The sequence below is a fragment of the Spea bombifrons genome, chromosome 8 (assembly GCF_027358695.1).
Source record: "Spea bombifrons isolate aSpeBom1 chromosome 8, aSpeBom1.2.pri, whole genome shotgun sequence".
Classification (NCBI taxonomy): Eukaryota; Metazoa; Chordata; class Amphibia; order Anura; family Pelobatidae; genus Spea; species Spea bombifrons.
Window position 1 is genome coordinate 42,421,854 of NC_071094.1, and position 16,833 is coordinate 42,438,686.

The 16,833-nt window shown below is 45.9% G+C and overlaps 3 protein-coding genes across 3 annotated transcripts; 1 reads left to right on the forward strand and 2 right to left on the reverse strand.

The window, feature by feature from the left end:
• Positions 1-2,625: 2,625 nt before the first annotated feature.
• PSMB9 (proteasome 20S subunit beta 9) lies at positions 2,626-5,205 on the reverse strand. The gene is made up of 6 exons (XM_053473353.1): positions 5,088-5,205; positions 4,443-4,510; positions 3,699-3,830; positions 3,493-3,622; positions 3,098-3,239; positions 2,626-2,866 (listed from the first exon to the last, which is right to left on the reverse strand). The coding sequence occupies exons 1-6, from the start codon at positions 5,136-5,138 to the stop codon at positions 2,739-2,741; spliced, it is 651 nt and encodes a 216-aa protein (XP_053329328.1). The 5' UTR covers positions 5,139-5,205; the 3' UTR covers positions 2,626-2,738.
• A 2,785-nt stretch (positions 5,206-7,990) lies between these two features.
• LOC128503308 (proteasome subunit beta type-8-like) lies at positions 7,991-10,771 on the forward strand. Its single transcript, XM_053473351.1, has 6 exons — positions 7,991-8,276; positions 8,696-8,840; positions 9,196-9,307; positions 9,788-9,917; positions 10,216-10,420; positions 10,535-10,771. Exons 1-6 carry the CDS (start codon positions 8,151-8,153, stop codon positions 10,624-10,626), a joined length of 810 nt encoding a protein of 269 aa, XP_053329326.1. The 5' UTR covers positions 7,991-8,150; the 3' UTR covers positions 10,627-10,771.
• A 948-nt stretch (positions 10,772-11,719) lies between these two features.
• Positions 11,720-16,802, reverse strand: LOC128503301 (antigen peptide transporter 1-like). The gene is made up of 12 exons (XM_053473345.1): positions 16,720-16,802; positions 15,662-16,180; positions 15,432-15,546; positions 15,024-15,154; positions 14,733-14,938; positions 14,221-14,418; positions 14,002-14,130; positions 13,602-13,790; positions 13,344-13,517; positions 12,941-13,100; positions 12,680-12,816; positions 11,720-12,264 (listed from the first exon to the last, which is right to left on the reverse strand). Exons 2-12 carry the CDS (start codon positions 16,167-16,169, stop codon positions 12,034-12,036), a joined length of 2,178 nt encoding a protein of 725 aa, XP_053329320.1. The 5' UTR covers positions 16,170-16,180; positions 16,720-16,802; the 3' UTR covers positions 11,720-12,033.
• Between the last annotated feature and the right edge of the window lie 31 nt (positions 16,803-16,833).

Here is a 16,833-nt window from a genome sequence, read left to right on the forward strand (position 1 = left end):
CAGTAATATAACCCCCCAGCGCTGTATACAGTAATAACCCCCAGCACTGTATACAGTAATATAACCGCCCAGCGCTGTATACAGTAATAACCCCCAGCACTGTATACAGTAATATAACCCCCAGCGCTGTATACAGTAATATAACCCCCAGCGCTGTATACAGTAATATAACCCCCAGCGCTGTATACAGTAATATAACCCCCCAGCGCTGTATACAGTAATATAACCCCCCCGTGCTGTATACAGTAATATAACCCCCAGCGCTGTATATAGTAATATAACCCCCAGCACTGTATACAGTAATATAACCCCCAGCGCTGTATACAGTAATATAACCCCCCAGCGCTGTATACAGTAATAACCCCCAGCACTGTATACAGTAATATAACCCCCCAGCGCTGTATACAGTAATATAACCCCCAGCGCTGTATACAGTAATATAACCCCCAGCGCTGTATACAGTAATATAACCCCCCAGCGCTGTATACAGTAATATAACCCCCAGCGCTGTATACAGTAATATAACCCCCCCAGTGCTGTATACAGTAATATAACCCCCCCGTGCTGTATACAGTAATATAACCCCCCCAGCACCGTATACAGTAATATAACCCCCAGCGCTGTATACAGTAATATAACCCCCAGCGCTGTATACAGTAATATAACACCCAGCGCTGTATACAGTAATATAACCCCCCCGTGCTGTATACAGTAATATAACCCCCCCGTGCTGTATACAGTAATGTCTGGTTTTATCTCATTTTTGTTCCAATAAACTCCCGTTATCTGCACAGTCCGGGTCGGCTTCTCCTTTTTCTGTAACCAAGTAAGAGACCGCAAAAAAAAAATTATCATTTATTTAAGTCGGTTATGGATAAAATTGTCCGCAGTGTTTTCACCTCGCAGCTCCGCACCGTGAGGTCAGCATCAACACCTCCCCAAACAATGCTGTAAACAGCGAACGTTATGTGCAAATGTATGCAAATTTATGTAAACTATTACCATATTGCCAACATTACATGCGCTGAAGCCCAGCCAACCCAACACCGGCTGGCCCAGGTGTCCCAATGATATCCCTTCATGCCACCGGCACCGGCCCCAGGAATGTTCTGCCCTCAACCTGGCGGCTTGTGCTCCACGAGTCCCACCACCTGTAAGGATGATTAACCCTTACACCACACCAATGACCAACAGCCCGCCATGACAGCAGCAATAATGGCGATGGACGGTGGGGCGTTGTTCTTTACAACAAAAGGACGCTTGTTGGCAATCACGTGTTATTTTGGTTCCCCTCAAACAGTTAAAGAAAAGATGTTTTTGATCTGATACGAGGGACAGAAATAACAGCAGGAATTTCCCTTTCACGATTTATTTAAGCATCTAACAACTAACTAGTGATGTCATCGCAAAATCGTGCCTGGATTGGTTCTTGGGAGACACGCCGTTTCGGGGAAATCAGGTTGTTTCTTGTAGTTCAGAAATCATGAAAAAAAATCCCACCAAAAGCGGGCGCCACTGTATAGAGAAATGCCCAGTGTAATCTACATCGCGCATGAAGAAGCAGATCCTTCCACTATAATCACCCAACAAGAGACTACTGAGCCTTTTCAGAAAAATAGGAATGCAGCCTTTCAAGTTATTTATTTTTATAATGAAACTTTTAGTTGTTTTAGCTTCATAGTTTGACTAGACCGTCAGAGGTTTCTGTGTAACAAAGTATTTCTTTACTTCCAAGGTGGTAGATGAGTGGAATAGCCTCCCTGCAGCTATGGTAGAGGTTGTATGTAAAGACACCCACAAAAAAAAAAAAAATCATAATGGCAAGAATATTTAACAAATTTGGAAAAAAACAGAAATCTAAAAAAATAAATTAACTTATAAATAAATTAAATAAGTTGAATAAATAACATTTACTAAACAGATATGCCTTGAAACAGCATGCCTGTGCCCCCTCTGCCCTGAAAAGGCTGCTTGTACCCCCTCTGCCCTGTAACAGCCTGCCTCCCCCTCTGCCCCTGAAATAGTCTGCCTGTGCCTACTCTGCCCTGAAACAGCCTGCCTGTGCCTGCTCTGCCCCCCAAAAAGCCTGCCTGTGCCCCCTCTGCCCCTGAAACAGCCGGCCTGTGGCCCCTCTGCCCCTAAAACAGCCTGCCTGTGCCCACTCTTCCCCAAAACAGCCTGCCTGTGCCCACTCTGCCCCAAAACAGCCTGCCTGTGCCTGCTCTGCCCCCAAAAAGCCTGCCTGTGCCCCCTCTGCCCCTGAAACAGCCTGCCTGTGCCCACTCTGCCCCATAACAGCCGGACTGTGCCCACTCTGCCCCAAAACAGCCGGCCTGTGCCCACTCTGCCCCAAAACAGCCGGCCTGTGCCCACTCTGCCCCAAAACAGCCGGCCTGTGCCCTCTCTGCCCCAAAACAGCCTGCCTGTGCCCACTCTGCCCCAAAACAGCCTGCTTGTGCTCGCTCTGCCCCAAAACAGCCGGCCTGTGCCCACTCTGCCCCAAAACACCCAGCCTGTGCCACTTCTGCCCCTCAACACTAATACTTTCATTAACTCACTCATTCACTCGCTCAGCCATGCTAATGAAGTCAATAATATCGACAATAAATTCATAAAATAAAAATGTTTGAATTCACACGGAATGTCTTTTATTTAAATGTACAGCAGAGGTTTACGGTTCCAGTCTTTAATAAATGTCGCGCATACACGAGATGATACTGGGACCCCCTAGAGCAGAGTTACAGATCATAAAAGCGAGGAATATTATCCCCGGTTAAAAGGGTGTTTTTCGTTCCATCTTCGGTGACTGTCACAAGGTAAATAACACCACCACTCGAGCCATCGCGGCTCATGGCCAGGGAGAGAGCTGAAAAGAAATAATAATAATAATGAGAAAATAATAATAATAATAATAATGACAATAATTATAAAATAAACCATGGTTAAATAAATAGCTGTGATCTCTCGGTTTATGGCATTGCTTTCCTAGAGCTCTAGAGCATGTCAGTAATTCTCCATCCCACCTAATGAGGGTTAGGGGGTTTGATAAAACTATTATCGCACAGATTATTTGGGGGGATATATTTAATATTCTCACCTTGGATAGCGAATCTTTCGCATTCCTCTTTGGACATCCCAGGCTTGAAGGCCGAGTCCACATAGCCGTATATATAAGTGCTGCCCGAGCCTCCGATGGCGAACGGCTGCCGCGTTATCATACCTCCCAGCGTCCCGTAGACCTGGCCAAGAGTCACATCATAGACAGCAAATTAAATAATGTGACGAAATATATCATAAAACACGCAGACCCCCAAAGAGTGTAACTTGTTTCTTTAACTACCTTTAACAAAGTTTTTAAATAAATATTCCAATATTCTATTCTGTTCCGTGCCCCCCATTAATGACACGCACGCTCACTTTCATTCCGTTTCCCCGCTGGTCTGACCGTTTCTCCTCATTCCTTCACTCTGTTTCCTGAGAGAGCGCACTTACCTGCCCCCTGTTCTTTCCATCCCACCCAGCGACGATGAGGTGGGCTACCATCTCCTCCTTATACTTGTAGGTGATTCCTTTCACCAGAGTCGCAGCCGCCAAGACTAACGGAGGTCCCCCCATTTCTATGCTGCAGACGAGAAAACGAGACAGAAATGTTACCGCCCGCAAGGACTAGCGGGGTCTCACCTGTGCAGGGGTCTCACCTGTGCACATCCATGTGATAGCTGACCAGGTCCGTCAGCGCCTGCGCATCCGCTGCAGATCCAGAAAGAGCACAGTATATATTCTGGTGGACAGGAGCTACTTTGTTAAATACTCGATTTACCACGGCGTCACTGGGGAGGAAAAAATATGTATAGGAATCACACCGTATACATGCAGACACGCTAACACCCACGTGCAGATACAGGTACGACATACAAATGGCAGGACCACCAGTGATGCTGACCTTCGAGGTCGCGGGGACCATGTATTTTTGATAAACAGATATAGTAGCAGGGAGATGAATTTTATTATCATATGCTTTATATTGACAGGGCCCCCACAATGTGGTGGCTGCTGGGTCACAGAAGTGCGAGGAGCCCCTAATCTCATCTCTAAATATATTATTTATAACCCCATTTTCTGCTGGTTATATTACGCTATTTATATTCTAAGAGGAGAAGGGCAAGAAACGGGGGACAGAACAGTTTGTGTTCCAGAGAGGGACTGACCCTACTAAAGTGGGACACTTGGAAGGTACACTTTTGTATACAGGCTGTGACAGATCAATGACCACCAAGAGGGCCGCAAACTCCTGGGCAGCGGATTTCACCATGGAGGGATTGTATGGATTTTCAGATAATTAATAAAGTAATAAGCGGCTCCAGGCTAATCCCCCAGAAACACACCCAATCCAGACATGGATAGGAGGGCCGGCAGGGGCCGGAACAGGAACCCAGACTTACCCGGCAGACACACGCGAGTCAGAACCTACAACAACCCCTCCGTCGAACTCCACCGCAATGATGGTGGTCTGGGGGGAGAGATACTTTGTTACAAACGTCTCAGCATTCTACAGACCAACAAAGGGTACAGGAGGTCCGGGGGGGGGGGGGGGCAAAGGCAACCATCAGGGGCCATCTACACAATGCTGAGTGTAACACTAAGCACGCTATATAGTGAAATGTCCCCTAGCATCGGCCCCCCAGGAATGACTGGACCCAGGGCAGTTCCCCCTTCTGCTCTGAGTTAAAGGTGGCCCTGATCAGAGTCACTCTTAGCAAGGGGGGCTCTACTTAGTGAAATGACCCCCAGTGAAAAAAATGCTTATTTTTACATTTCTTTAAATATTTTCAAAGTTTGCAGGTTTTGCTCTGGTCCATGCGCAGCCTGCGGCTCAGTCCTCTATACAGTGCTCTGCTGGCATTAAAGGGTTAAACATCTTTTTGAGGCATTTCCTTGGATTTTTTAACGCTTCTCTCCCAGCCTCCTCTTTTCTCTCTCGTGTTCTTCCCGTCTCTGTCCGCATGACGTTACCTCTCCCTCTCTGCCATCCGCCTGCCCCCCCCCGGCCCCTAGGTAACCCTCAGGGCATGAAATGATCGTCTTACCCCTGTGGACACCTCATACGAGGCATTAAACGGACTCCCCGAGCCGGGCATTACTCGTTCTTCCCTTCCAGCCGAAGTAAAAGTGAAACAAACTGTGAAGCTGCAGCTTGGCGTCTCTGTGTTTGTAACAGACAGACAGACAGACAGACAGACAGACAGACAAGCTGATTCAGGATTTCTGAAGGGGGGACTCTGGGTTTGCATCCAATATGACTGCGCGTTATCAGGACTGGTCAGACAGCGCGGGGTTTGTATGTAATGTAGGGGATATGACTGCGTTATCAGGACTGGTCAGACAGCGGCGGGTCTGTATGTAATGTAGGGGGATGTGACTGCGTTATCAGGACTGGTCAGACAGCGCGGGGTCTGTATGTAATGTAGGGGATGTGACTGCGTTATCAGGACTGGTCAGACAGCGGCGGGTCTGTATGTAATGTAGAGGATGTGACTGCGTTATCAGGACTGGTCAGACAGCGGCGGGTCTGTATGTAATGTAGAGGATGTGACTGCGTTATCAGGACTGGTCAGATAGCGGCGGGTCTGTATGTAATGTAGGTGATGTACCTGCGCGTTATCAGGACTGGTCAGACAGCGCGGGGTTTGTATGTAATGTAGGGGATGTGACTGCGTTATCAGGACTGGTCAGACAGCGCGGGGTCTGTATGTAATGTAGGGGATGTGCCTGCGCGTTATCAGGACTGGTCAGACAGCGGTGGGTCTGTATGTAATGTAGGGGATGTGCCTGCGTTATCAGGACTGGTCAGACAGCGGCGGGTCTGTATGTAATGTAGGGGATGTGACTGCGTTATCAGGACTGGTCAGACAGCGCGGGGTCTGTATGTAATGTAGGGGATGTTCCTGTGCGTTATCGGGACTGGTCAGACAGCGGCGGGTCTGTATGTAATGTAGGGGATGTGACTGCATTATCAGGACTGGTCAGACAGCGGCGGGTCTGTATGTAATGTAGGGGATGTTCCTGTGCGTTATCGGGACTGGTCAGACAGCGGCGGGTCTGTATGTAATGTAGAGGATGTGACTGCGTTATCAGGACTGGTCAGACAGCGGCGGGTCTGTATGTAATGTAGGGGATGTGACTGCGTTATCAGGACTGGTCAGACAGCGGCGGGTCTGTATGTAATGTAGGGGATGTGACTGCGTTATCAGGACTGGTCAGACAGCGGGGGGTCTGTATGTAATGTAGGGGATGTGACTGCGTTATCAGGACTGGTCAGACAGCGGCGGGTCTGTATGTAATGTAGGGGATGTGACTGCGCGTTATCAGGACTGGTCAGACAGCGCGGGGTCTGTATGTAATGTAGGGGATGTGACTGCGTTATCAGGACTGGTCAGACAGCGGCGGGTCTGTATGTAATGTAGGGGATGTGACTGCGTTATCAGGACTGGTCAGACAGCGGCGGGTCTGTATGTAATGTAGGGGATGTGACTGCGTTATCAGGACTGGTCGGACAGCGGCGGGTCTGTATGTAATGTAGGGGATGTGCCTGCGCGTTATCAGGACTGGTCAGACAGCGGCGGGTCTGTATGTAATGTAGGGGATGTGCCTGCGCGTTATCAGGACTGGCTCAGGTAGTTCTAATTCAAGCAGCCTGTGGTTACTCTCAACTACTCACTTTTCTAAACTGTTCACAGATCATCTGCCTGGCAACTGATGATGTGTATTATTGTCTAAACATTCATTGGCCGTTGCCACTTAGCTTTTCAACATTCACATTCTATTGGCAGAATACTTTCGGACTTTCCAAGCAGAACATTTAACCCCCAAACACCCATTTTCATATTTCTATACAACTACACGACCGTGCATCCATTTTACTTTTCCTGTTAATATTACATTTTTATTCATGAAAAAATGCCTGCGCTGCATTAAAATTTTAAAAGCATAATATTGCAATTTTCAACAACCTCCCCGTTAAAACGTAACATTTATGAGTCTTCCAAATCGCCGTCACCGTTCGCTATTTTATTTAAGAGGAACTATGGCAGTTGCAGCTTTTTCCAAATAAAAATTCCTGGTTTTTTTTATTGGGGTAGTTGTTTTTATAAATATGTAAGTTCACTTATTCATAGTTTATTATTTATAGTATTTTGTCTTCCAGTAATTTGGTAATAATTTTATATATATAAAAGGCTGCACCGGAGGGACAGTTTAAGGTTTGCACAGATCCACTTGCCGGCCTTTGGCCTTAAAGTGCCAGGTTCGCTAAATTAACCCGGGTCCGGCCCTGGACAGAAATGCATAGATCAAAGCTGATGTGATGCAATATAAATCTCTCGTAGGTAATGTAATTCCTAGAAAGCTGTCTGTTTCTTCACCGAAGATGATTATTTATAGAAACTATAAAGATAATTAGCAGGGACAGGTTTATGTAACCTGGAGGCCTCTGCCGGGTGCCGTCTGTGAGGCACAAAGCTGCCGGCGGCCCCGTAACCAGGATATTCGCCACGACAACTTCGCTAAGAAATAAGCCTGGATGGAGGGACTGGTTCAGGAAATTTAAGGCTCCTGTCATTATGTGCGTGCGCGAAGGTGCTTCTCTGTTACCGCTGCTGTGGGTATAGAGGTGCGCGGCAGACGCCATGAGGCCCAAAGCCACCGGGGATATTCATATTCTGCCCTGATGTAAGAATATCTGAGCGTTGTACAGCGCTGTGGAATATGATGGCGCTATATAACACAATCAGAAATGGGAATTCAAACTGGTGTCTTTCCAACTGCTATCTATCTATCTATCTATCTATATATCTATATACGGATGTATATAACTGCTCTAGAACCGCACACCATCCTGTGTTCCGGATATCCCTTTATCTTTGCTCGGTTCTGGGGAGAGGAACGGCCATCGAGGCTCTCGACTTCGTGTCACTTTCAGTTTCTGTTATAGAGAGATAGACGGGAGGAGACACCCAGGGGTAGGCAGAGAGTGCGAGAGAGAGAGAGAGAGACAGCCCTGGAGACGAGTACGGCTCAGTCCCACCCCGAGAGGTCCAAACAGAGCGAGTCACAGAACCAGACCCAAGAACCGGATCGCTGAGGTTTCTGAGATGGCCCTTCTGCAAGTGTGTGGCTCTTCATCCGACTGGCGGTTACCCCTGTATGGGGGCAAAATCTCCCCCGCCATCTCATTCCTGCCACAGAAGACCGAGCTGGCAGTGCCCCCTGGGTGGCAGGTAGGAACATGCATTTATTAGAATGTATGTAGCGATGGATAGATATTCTTCTTTATGCTTCTTCATATATGTAACTAATTTATGTAAATGTAGCCAAAGAGGATTTAGAGGACGTCAAATGGAAACTTTTTATTTAGATATACTTTATTTTTTTAGTTTATTTGTGATATTTATTATTATTATTAATATTAACTGAGATAAGCTATGTCTGTCCTATTACTTCAAAGTTTTTAGACACCCAGGATTTTTACTTCAACATATGATTAAAAAATAAACCCCCCGGCTTAAAATGATGCCTAGCGGCTTTTCTGCTGACATTTTATTGAATATTTTGGACCCCTTGGTATTATTATTTTTTCCTCCCCATCCCGGCCATTGACTTCTCTACCTGTAATAACTATATTTATCCCGCTTTGCAGCCCGCGGAGTTCCTGCGTCGAATGGAGCAGGGGGTGGATGGCGTGAAAATCGAGCCGTGGCACGGAACCACGACCCTGGCCTTTAAATTCCAGCATGGGGTCATCGTAGCCGTGGATTCGAGAGCTTCGGCTGGGAGTTATATCGGTAAATGTGGGGAGCGAACGGGAATAACGAGTATCCGGGCCATTTTATTACACCGGCTAACACTTATCTGATTGCAGTCAGGGCAAGGCAGGCAGCTGTCTGGGGCAACTGGAGTCAGCAGTAACCCCAGAAAACGCTACTTGCAGGTATTACCATCCCAACCTAGTACCGGATGCTGCGCTGATTTTATCACCAGGGAGCTGTTAAAAGACCCCTTTCCTTGCCGATATTATATTACATGACATAATACATTAACTCCATATAAAACACTGGCCCACTTTGCCTGCTTCGTCATTACCGCGGGGAAATTTGGGCCGATTCCTTAGTAATTGGATCTTCTGGATTTCCAAAACAGCGACACTAAAGGTTAATAAAGTGATTGAGATTAACCCTTACCTGCTGGGGACCATGTCCGGAAGTGCCGCTGACTGCCAGTACTGGGAGAGACTGCTGGCTAAAGAGTGCAGGTGAGTGAGTAGTATTTATTGGTTTTTATTGTTTTATATAGTGCCATCATATTCTGTAGCGCTGTACAATGGAGTCCCTGCATGCCAGTTCTTCATAGCATCTGGAACCCCAGATAAATTAGCCAGAGAAAGGGCCACCTAAAAAGTGAACGTTTGGACTGATTTTATGTCGTAGAACCTCGGCCTCCGAACTGCATGGAGATCTTTAGTAAATAGGACATGTCCGTGCCCTGGGCTCCTGGAGGGGCCTGGGGGCCGGCCTTCTTCCTATAGACTATGGGCCCTGGCCTTGAAAGGGGTTCTGTATTTCGGGAGGTGGGTACAAGGTAATACCAAGGGGTACCAAGACCACAATTTCTGAATAGTACCCATAAGATGGATGGGGAATAATGATATTTCCCCTATATCCCGATGTATGCCTCTAGAAATCTGTAGTCCCCTCCGTGTCACCGGCGTGTGGAATGAATTCCTGTTTCCTAGGTTATACCAGCTGAGGAATAATTCCCGGATCTCGGTGTCGGCGGCATCCAAGCTCCTGTGTAACATGATGCTGCAGTACAGAGGAGCCGGGCTGTCCATGGGCAGCATGATCTGCGGATGGGATAAGAAGGTAGGAAGCCCCATTCCCCACCATTCCCCACCATTACAACCTCTCTGCATGCTGGCTTCAGGTACTATTACACAACTAAGCAGTGCATGACATCGCTAGAAGTTAGGAGCCTGATGATGTCATCACTAGAAGGGCCACGGCTGGGATTTAGACCCCTGGTCGTTTTGCACAGAATCGCTGTTCTTAGCGCGACCCCAATGTGTCTACAGGTTCAGTCCAGAAGGGGAGCAGGTAAAGAATGTATAAAAACATTCTGCATCTCAAAATGTACGTCTCTCCTGGCTGATGTTTCCAACAGGGTCCCGGTCTGTATTATGTGAATGAAAATGGTACCAGATTGTGTGGGGACATCTTTTCCACCGGATCAGGGAATTCTTACGCCTATGGAGTAATTGACAGCGGCTATCGGTATGACCTGAGTCCGGAAGAGGCTTATGATCTGGGCCGCAGGGCGGTCACCTATGCCACTCACCGTGATGCCTACTCGGGGGGAGTTGTGAACAGTAAGTACTACTCTGAAACGGGACCTGGCACTGGTTAAGCTTGGAGACGAATGGTTCCATGCTTCTATTTTTCCTGCGGGTAGGGATTCTGATAAATCTTTGCTTTCTCCTTAGTGTACCACATGAAGGCGGACGGCTGGGTGAAGGTTGGACAGTATGATGTAAGCGATTTGCTACAGGGATACACTGAGCAGAAGACCGAGTGACCAGAAAGGCAGAAGGAGATCCTACAGAGGCCTCCGAACCACCAACCTTTACTTCTCTGGGACCCCCAAACAGAATATTGAAACCTCGTTGTGATGTAACACAGTACAGTCAAAGAACGAATAAAACTTACATTTTAAGATAAAAGCCTCCTTTCTGTTAATTCTGTGTTTCTGAAAACCTTTCTGGTTTTGTTTTCTTTAGTCCTAAGACTTTCTGGTCATACGTTTCAAGGCAGGTGTGAAGATGTCTTCCCTTGTTGAAGTAGAGCTCCTGGTAACTCATTAGTGAACGCAGCCAGCACCCGGTGGCATTTAAGGAACCAAATGGTCAACCAGCCAGTCCCATGTGCTGTGCTTCTCAGAGGGAGCTTCACAAAGGCCAGTATGGGCTACGTGACTCCGGCCTCGACCATCAGTGGGGTATTTAGAGCTGTGCTCCTCAAGGTCTTACCCAGGGCAGTACCTCCAGGTGCCCCTACCTATATATCTTCCTTGTGATGTTTTATCATTATTATTATTTATTGTTTTATTCAGCGATTTATATTTAATGTCACCATATCACACTGCCCCATATTGCTGGCATTCTACTAACCACAGTGATACTGAGTTTTATATTGACGGGAAAGTTAATTTAAAATTCAAACATATGTATACGGTTTATTATTTATTTCTTTAATTACATTACATCATTGCACTTTACAATAAATAAGTGCATAATCAGTGGCTTCTGTAACAAGCATGTAAATGTAGAATGTTAAATATAAGCTCAAGGGAAGACTATGTGGTTCGACCAGGTCTATGAATTGTTCTTATTCTGACCTCAGCAATGAAATTGGTCTACCAGTGGAACCTAATGCAAGAAAAAAAAGGCACACATCAAAATAATACATTTTTATTGCGTTACATACATTATGAAAACATTAGCAAATATAAAAGCAAATAGAAGCTACAGTTTACTATACAAAGGTAACCTCCAATATTAATTGTACCCCTTAGTATTATAGACCTTAGCAACCATTAATGTGGCGATTAGTAAAGACGTATATATTGTATATATATATATATATATATATATATATATATATATATATATATATATATATATATATATATATATATATATATATATGAAATGTGGTCACATCCATCACAGTGCATTGAAATCCTACATATCAGGGTCAGGGACACTCATCGTATTTAGAATGGCTCCAGTGTGACACTAGAGGGTGTGACATCACACACTGTGCACACTAGCGGGATGCTTGCATCACATCCTGTTTTCTCAAATGTCACAGAGAAGCCCAATTAAACACAAAGGGGTTCCTACGGCCCATCACTGGCACACAATTCATTCTTAAGCCAGGTCTGCTTGGCTCAAGATCAGGACAGTAATACATGAAAGGCTAATCACTGAGTTTCCTCTCCTTCTCCGTTCCCTCGTTGGTAACTCGTGTTCTGATTGTTCCAGAGTTTACAATAGCTGCCCTTCCGAGCAATCAGCTGTTCATGTGTCCCCTCTTCTACGATCCGACCCCCTTCTAGCACCAGGATGCGGTCTGCCCTCTGCACGCTGTGCATGCGGTGGGAGATGAGCAGGACACTCCTTTGCCGGGCATTGTCGTATATCGCACCCTGCACCTGAGGGGAGACGGGAGGTTTTAGACAATTGGGTTTAACGACCCAACTTCACTGAATGAGAAGTAGAAGGGAGGAACTTGGTCTAGAAGAAGCGTGTGTATCTGTGATAAAATATTGTAAATGTAATGGAATGTGCGGCTGTGTGATGGAATGTTGTGTTTGTCTGTCTAAAGGAACACTGTGTGACCATATGATGGAGTGTTGGGCATTTTTGTTACAAGGCACATTGTAAGAACTGGCTCTGACGGTCCTGTAGACTCTCCTCTTATTGAATAGACCCCACAGTGTGTGACTGTGTGATGGAATGCGAGATGGAATATTGTGTCTGATTGTGTGATGGAATATTGTGTGTGATGGCATGCATGATAGAATATTGTGTGTGACTGTGAGTGTTTGGTTCCTTTACTGCACTCACCTTCTTCTCACTCTCTACATCCAGAGAACTGGTGGCATCATCCAGGATGAGGACCTTTGGGTCCCTTAGAATGGCTCTTGCTAATGCTACCCTCTGTTTCTGCCCCCCGGAGAGCAGCCCACCTTTCTGTCCAGCATCTTTGGAGATGAAGAGTGGAATTAATAAAGACCACACTTGTTATTATGTGTCTTCCCGATAATAATACATTGCATATAATGCTCATGTTGTTCTCCCCAAACAAAGCTTGCCCAGAGCCTGTACCTGTCTGATAGCCGTTATCCAGCTTGGTAATGAAGTCATGTGCGTAGGCCACCTTGGCTGCTTCCTGGACTGAGTTTAGCGGGACATTTTCCATCCCATAGGAAATATTGTCCTGCAGGGAACGGGAAGAGAGGGTCGGCTCCTGGCTCACCACCGATACCTGTAGTAGAAGATGGTAGAATAGTCATATTATGAAGCGCACACAGGTAACAGTATTCACACACAAGTCATGTGCAGGTCTATTGCTCTTGGTCAACAGCTTGATGTCGGAGATCAGGGGCCATATGTTCCTCTGCCAACGTCTTCTTCTGGTTTACTATATGGATGCTGGCCATCATCAATCTGATACCCGGAGTATTATTACTAATAATTTATTATACACAATATATGTGTGAGCCATTACCTTGCTGCGGTAGAAATGGTTGTCATATTCTGCCAATGGTTTCCCGTCCATTAATATCTTTCCGTTCTGTGGTTCATAAAACCGTAGCAGCAGCTGCACTACCGTAGACTTTCCGGCATCGCAGGTACCCACCAGCGCAGTCACTTGACCTGGAAACAGTTTGAAGGACAGTCCCTAAAGACACAGAGAGAAAATGAGGAAACTGACACTGTTTGAGAAGGAGACTTACACTACAAGTGGCCATGTGTCTATCAGCACCTGCAGGGCTGGGGTATCTGGGTTTTTAGGGTACGAGAACGTCACATTCTGGAACTCAATGTGTCCCTTCAGATTGGTGGGGACATAAGATCCTGATATCGGCATCTGTGGGGTGCGGTCCATGTATTCAAAAACCTTCTCTGAGGACCCTGCAGCTTTCTTGACCTCAGGGTATGTACTGAGCAGAACCTGGGCGTAAAAAGGAGCGGAAAGCATGACAACAGGACATGAAGATACTGCTATTCTACACCTGAACCCAATGGATAATCTGCCAGACCTTCAATAATTCAAAAGGTCAGTGTATTCAATACATGTGCAGAGTATGACCAACACCCAAGAACATCACAACGTAAAACAACACATCTGCCAACCACTACTATACAGAGGAATCATTCCATACCTCAACAGCTGATGTAAAACTCATTTGGTAGAGGACAAAAGACACCAGTTCCCCTCCGCTGACTTCTCCATTCGTCACTAATCGGCCACCAAAGTACAGAATTAAGACTTTCAGAGCCAGGCCCAAACACTGTATGAAGGAGGAAAAAAATAATTAAATAAGAACCTCAACCCCTGAACATAAATGGTGTTTATTTACTAAGCTTTCCTTAGTACTCACACTGTTGGCCACATTGGTGCACCCATAGGCAAGAGCCTCCATCTTGTTGAGCTGGTAGGTATCATGCAACATACTTTCATAGCGCTGACACTCGCCCTCCTCATTCGCAAAACTCCGCACCGTCTTCATGTTGGAGAAAGTCTGCAGAGCCACCTGGTTGGCTTTCGAAGAAGATTCCTGGATTTTCGCTCCTAGTTTCTGTGTGGAAGGAATAGGAACAGCCCTGTCAAATATGGAATATCTGATCAGAAGGCAAATAGATCCTGGTAAAAAGAAGGTGGACCAGGGAGCGGAAAAAGGAGATAAGGAGCCCGTTCTAGAGGCTCGGGATTCGGGAATAAATTGCTGGGGAGATAGCAGGCTAGGCGGATCTGGTGAGGCTTTTTGTTTGTAATATAATTTTGTACTCAGTAGAGAAGATTGTAAGATTGTCGCTACCATATCAATATAATATTACGGATGTACGCATACATAGGATGATCATTAAATGTGTGGAGTGACAATTGCCTTACCTGTAAAAATGTCCCCGATAATTGTGGCGCAATCATGATGATGCACAGGCACAGCACAGAAAAGACTGTCAGCTTTGGAGACAAGTTAAACATGTAGATAGTGGGGAAGGCCGTCCTCATGAAGTACCAAATAAACAGGCTTAACTCTTCACTCAGAGCTTCACTCATGACTTTGATATCGGTGGTAACGCGAGATATGATGTCACCTGCAAGGACATTCAAAGAGTTAAAGTTCTGCTAGGTTTGTCTAAAAGGAAAGCGATATATTATTTCATGTCGATTAGGATCTACCTGTGGGGACAGAATCAAAGAACCCAATTTCCTGCCTCAGGACGGAGCGTAGAAGCTGCCCCTGGGTATGGATGTGGATCAAGCTCATGGTATTGTTGTAGATATAGTCACATATGAATTCAGAAACTGCACTGCACAGGGAAAAACACATTGTTACATTAAATTACACACTAAGATATCTGTGACAATAGCCTAGAACTCTAGAACATGAGCTAGAGGCTAAAACAATGCAGGCTGGTAACACATTTTCCTACATATGCTGATTGTCCATCATCCTACAGATCCCAATACTCAATAAAGGTAATTCATAACAGGAAGCCCCATGGAAAGTTCCTTAAAGTTCCAAAAGTGTTTCAGAAGGTTCCTCCAAGCTATGAAATGACCCTGACTTCTGCTGGTGGCTCTTACCTGCAGACGGTGATCATACTCATAGCTATGATGGCATTTTTGAACATCGAGGGGTCCTCCTTATTTAGGATCCAGTCTGTCATACGTCCAGTGTAGGAAGGCAGAGACATCTCCCCTGAAAACAAGACCGTATAGAGGGTAATAGACAATACAGCACACGGTACATGGTGTCCTACTCTGGATGGAAGCCTTAGGTCTTTGTGCGATGAAATAGTAACGTTGTTACTTACCCCACGATCCAATTATCAGGAATATTAACACAAATAGAAACCTAAGTTTGCAAGGCCACAAGAGTTTCAACAAGCGAGTCACGGAACCAGACGACACGGCATCAGGACCATCTCCTTCCTCCTCAGCATGAGGCCACAGGTGGTGCAACAAGATGGCCGAGGCCAGGGTGCTAAGGTAACAGAACAGTAAGATGTCCCAGTGTCTCCAGCTGTAAAGGATTTCCGAGCTGATCCGTGGGGACACGAACTGGGACACGGCGGCGCATGTCGGGATAAGGAAACTTAGGACAACGTGTGGCACTGGAATTGGGTCTCCCTGAAGCCACCAGGGGAGTTTGGACCAGCAGCCGAACACGTGCTTTCCAAGGGTCAATATGAATAGTCTCAAAAGGCCTACTACCCAGACCCAGTGTGCCAGGGCCATTATTTGGGGTTCGTTAAACCCCAGAAAGTACACGGTGGTAACATCCAGGGCCACAAGGGATCCCAGAGTCCAAAGGAAATTCATGATGAGCGAGCCTGCAAATCAAGACAGAAATGATCATTAAACAAGAAAGATTATGAAGAGGCGCCTTACACATAAACTTTACATAAACCTAATGCTGTTTTTTTTCTGTTTTATTATAATATTATAATTAAGTTATTTCTTACACATTAATTATTTGTTATGCTCATGACATATGCTTTGAAATAGTTGAAGCAAAAGTGAAACTTTGCAAAGGTAATTAAATAAGCAATAGAAAGGAGATTAATCATGTAAGGAGACACGGTGAGAGCCTTTAGATAATAATAATAATGATAATAATAATAATAATTAGAGTAATCTGACAGGGTGAGAGCTTAACCCTTAATGACAAAGCCCGTATTGTTTTCAATTGTCCTTATGGGGTTAAATTCAGAGGTTGCCCCAGAGCTGATGTGATGGGCAGAAGACCCAGCGCATGGTGCCCCTGATACCCCAGGGGAATTATTGGGCAGATTGTACAGTCAGGGCTCGTTTAGGAAGTGGTAATGAAGCTGAAAGGGTATCAGGAAAGGCCACAATTAGTCGTTCTTACCCCGATGCAGTTGCCGCTGTGCCTGTCCGCCTGTCCCCGGCAGTCTGTCTGTTCGCAGCCCCCGGAAACCCCCGATCTATGAACGGATCAGAAGTGAAAGTGAAAGCGGGAGCC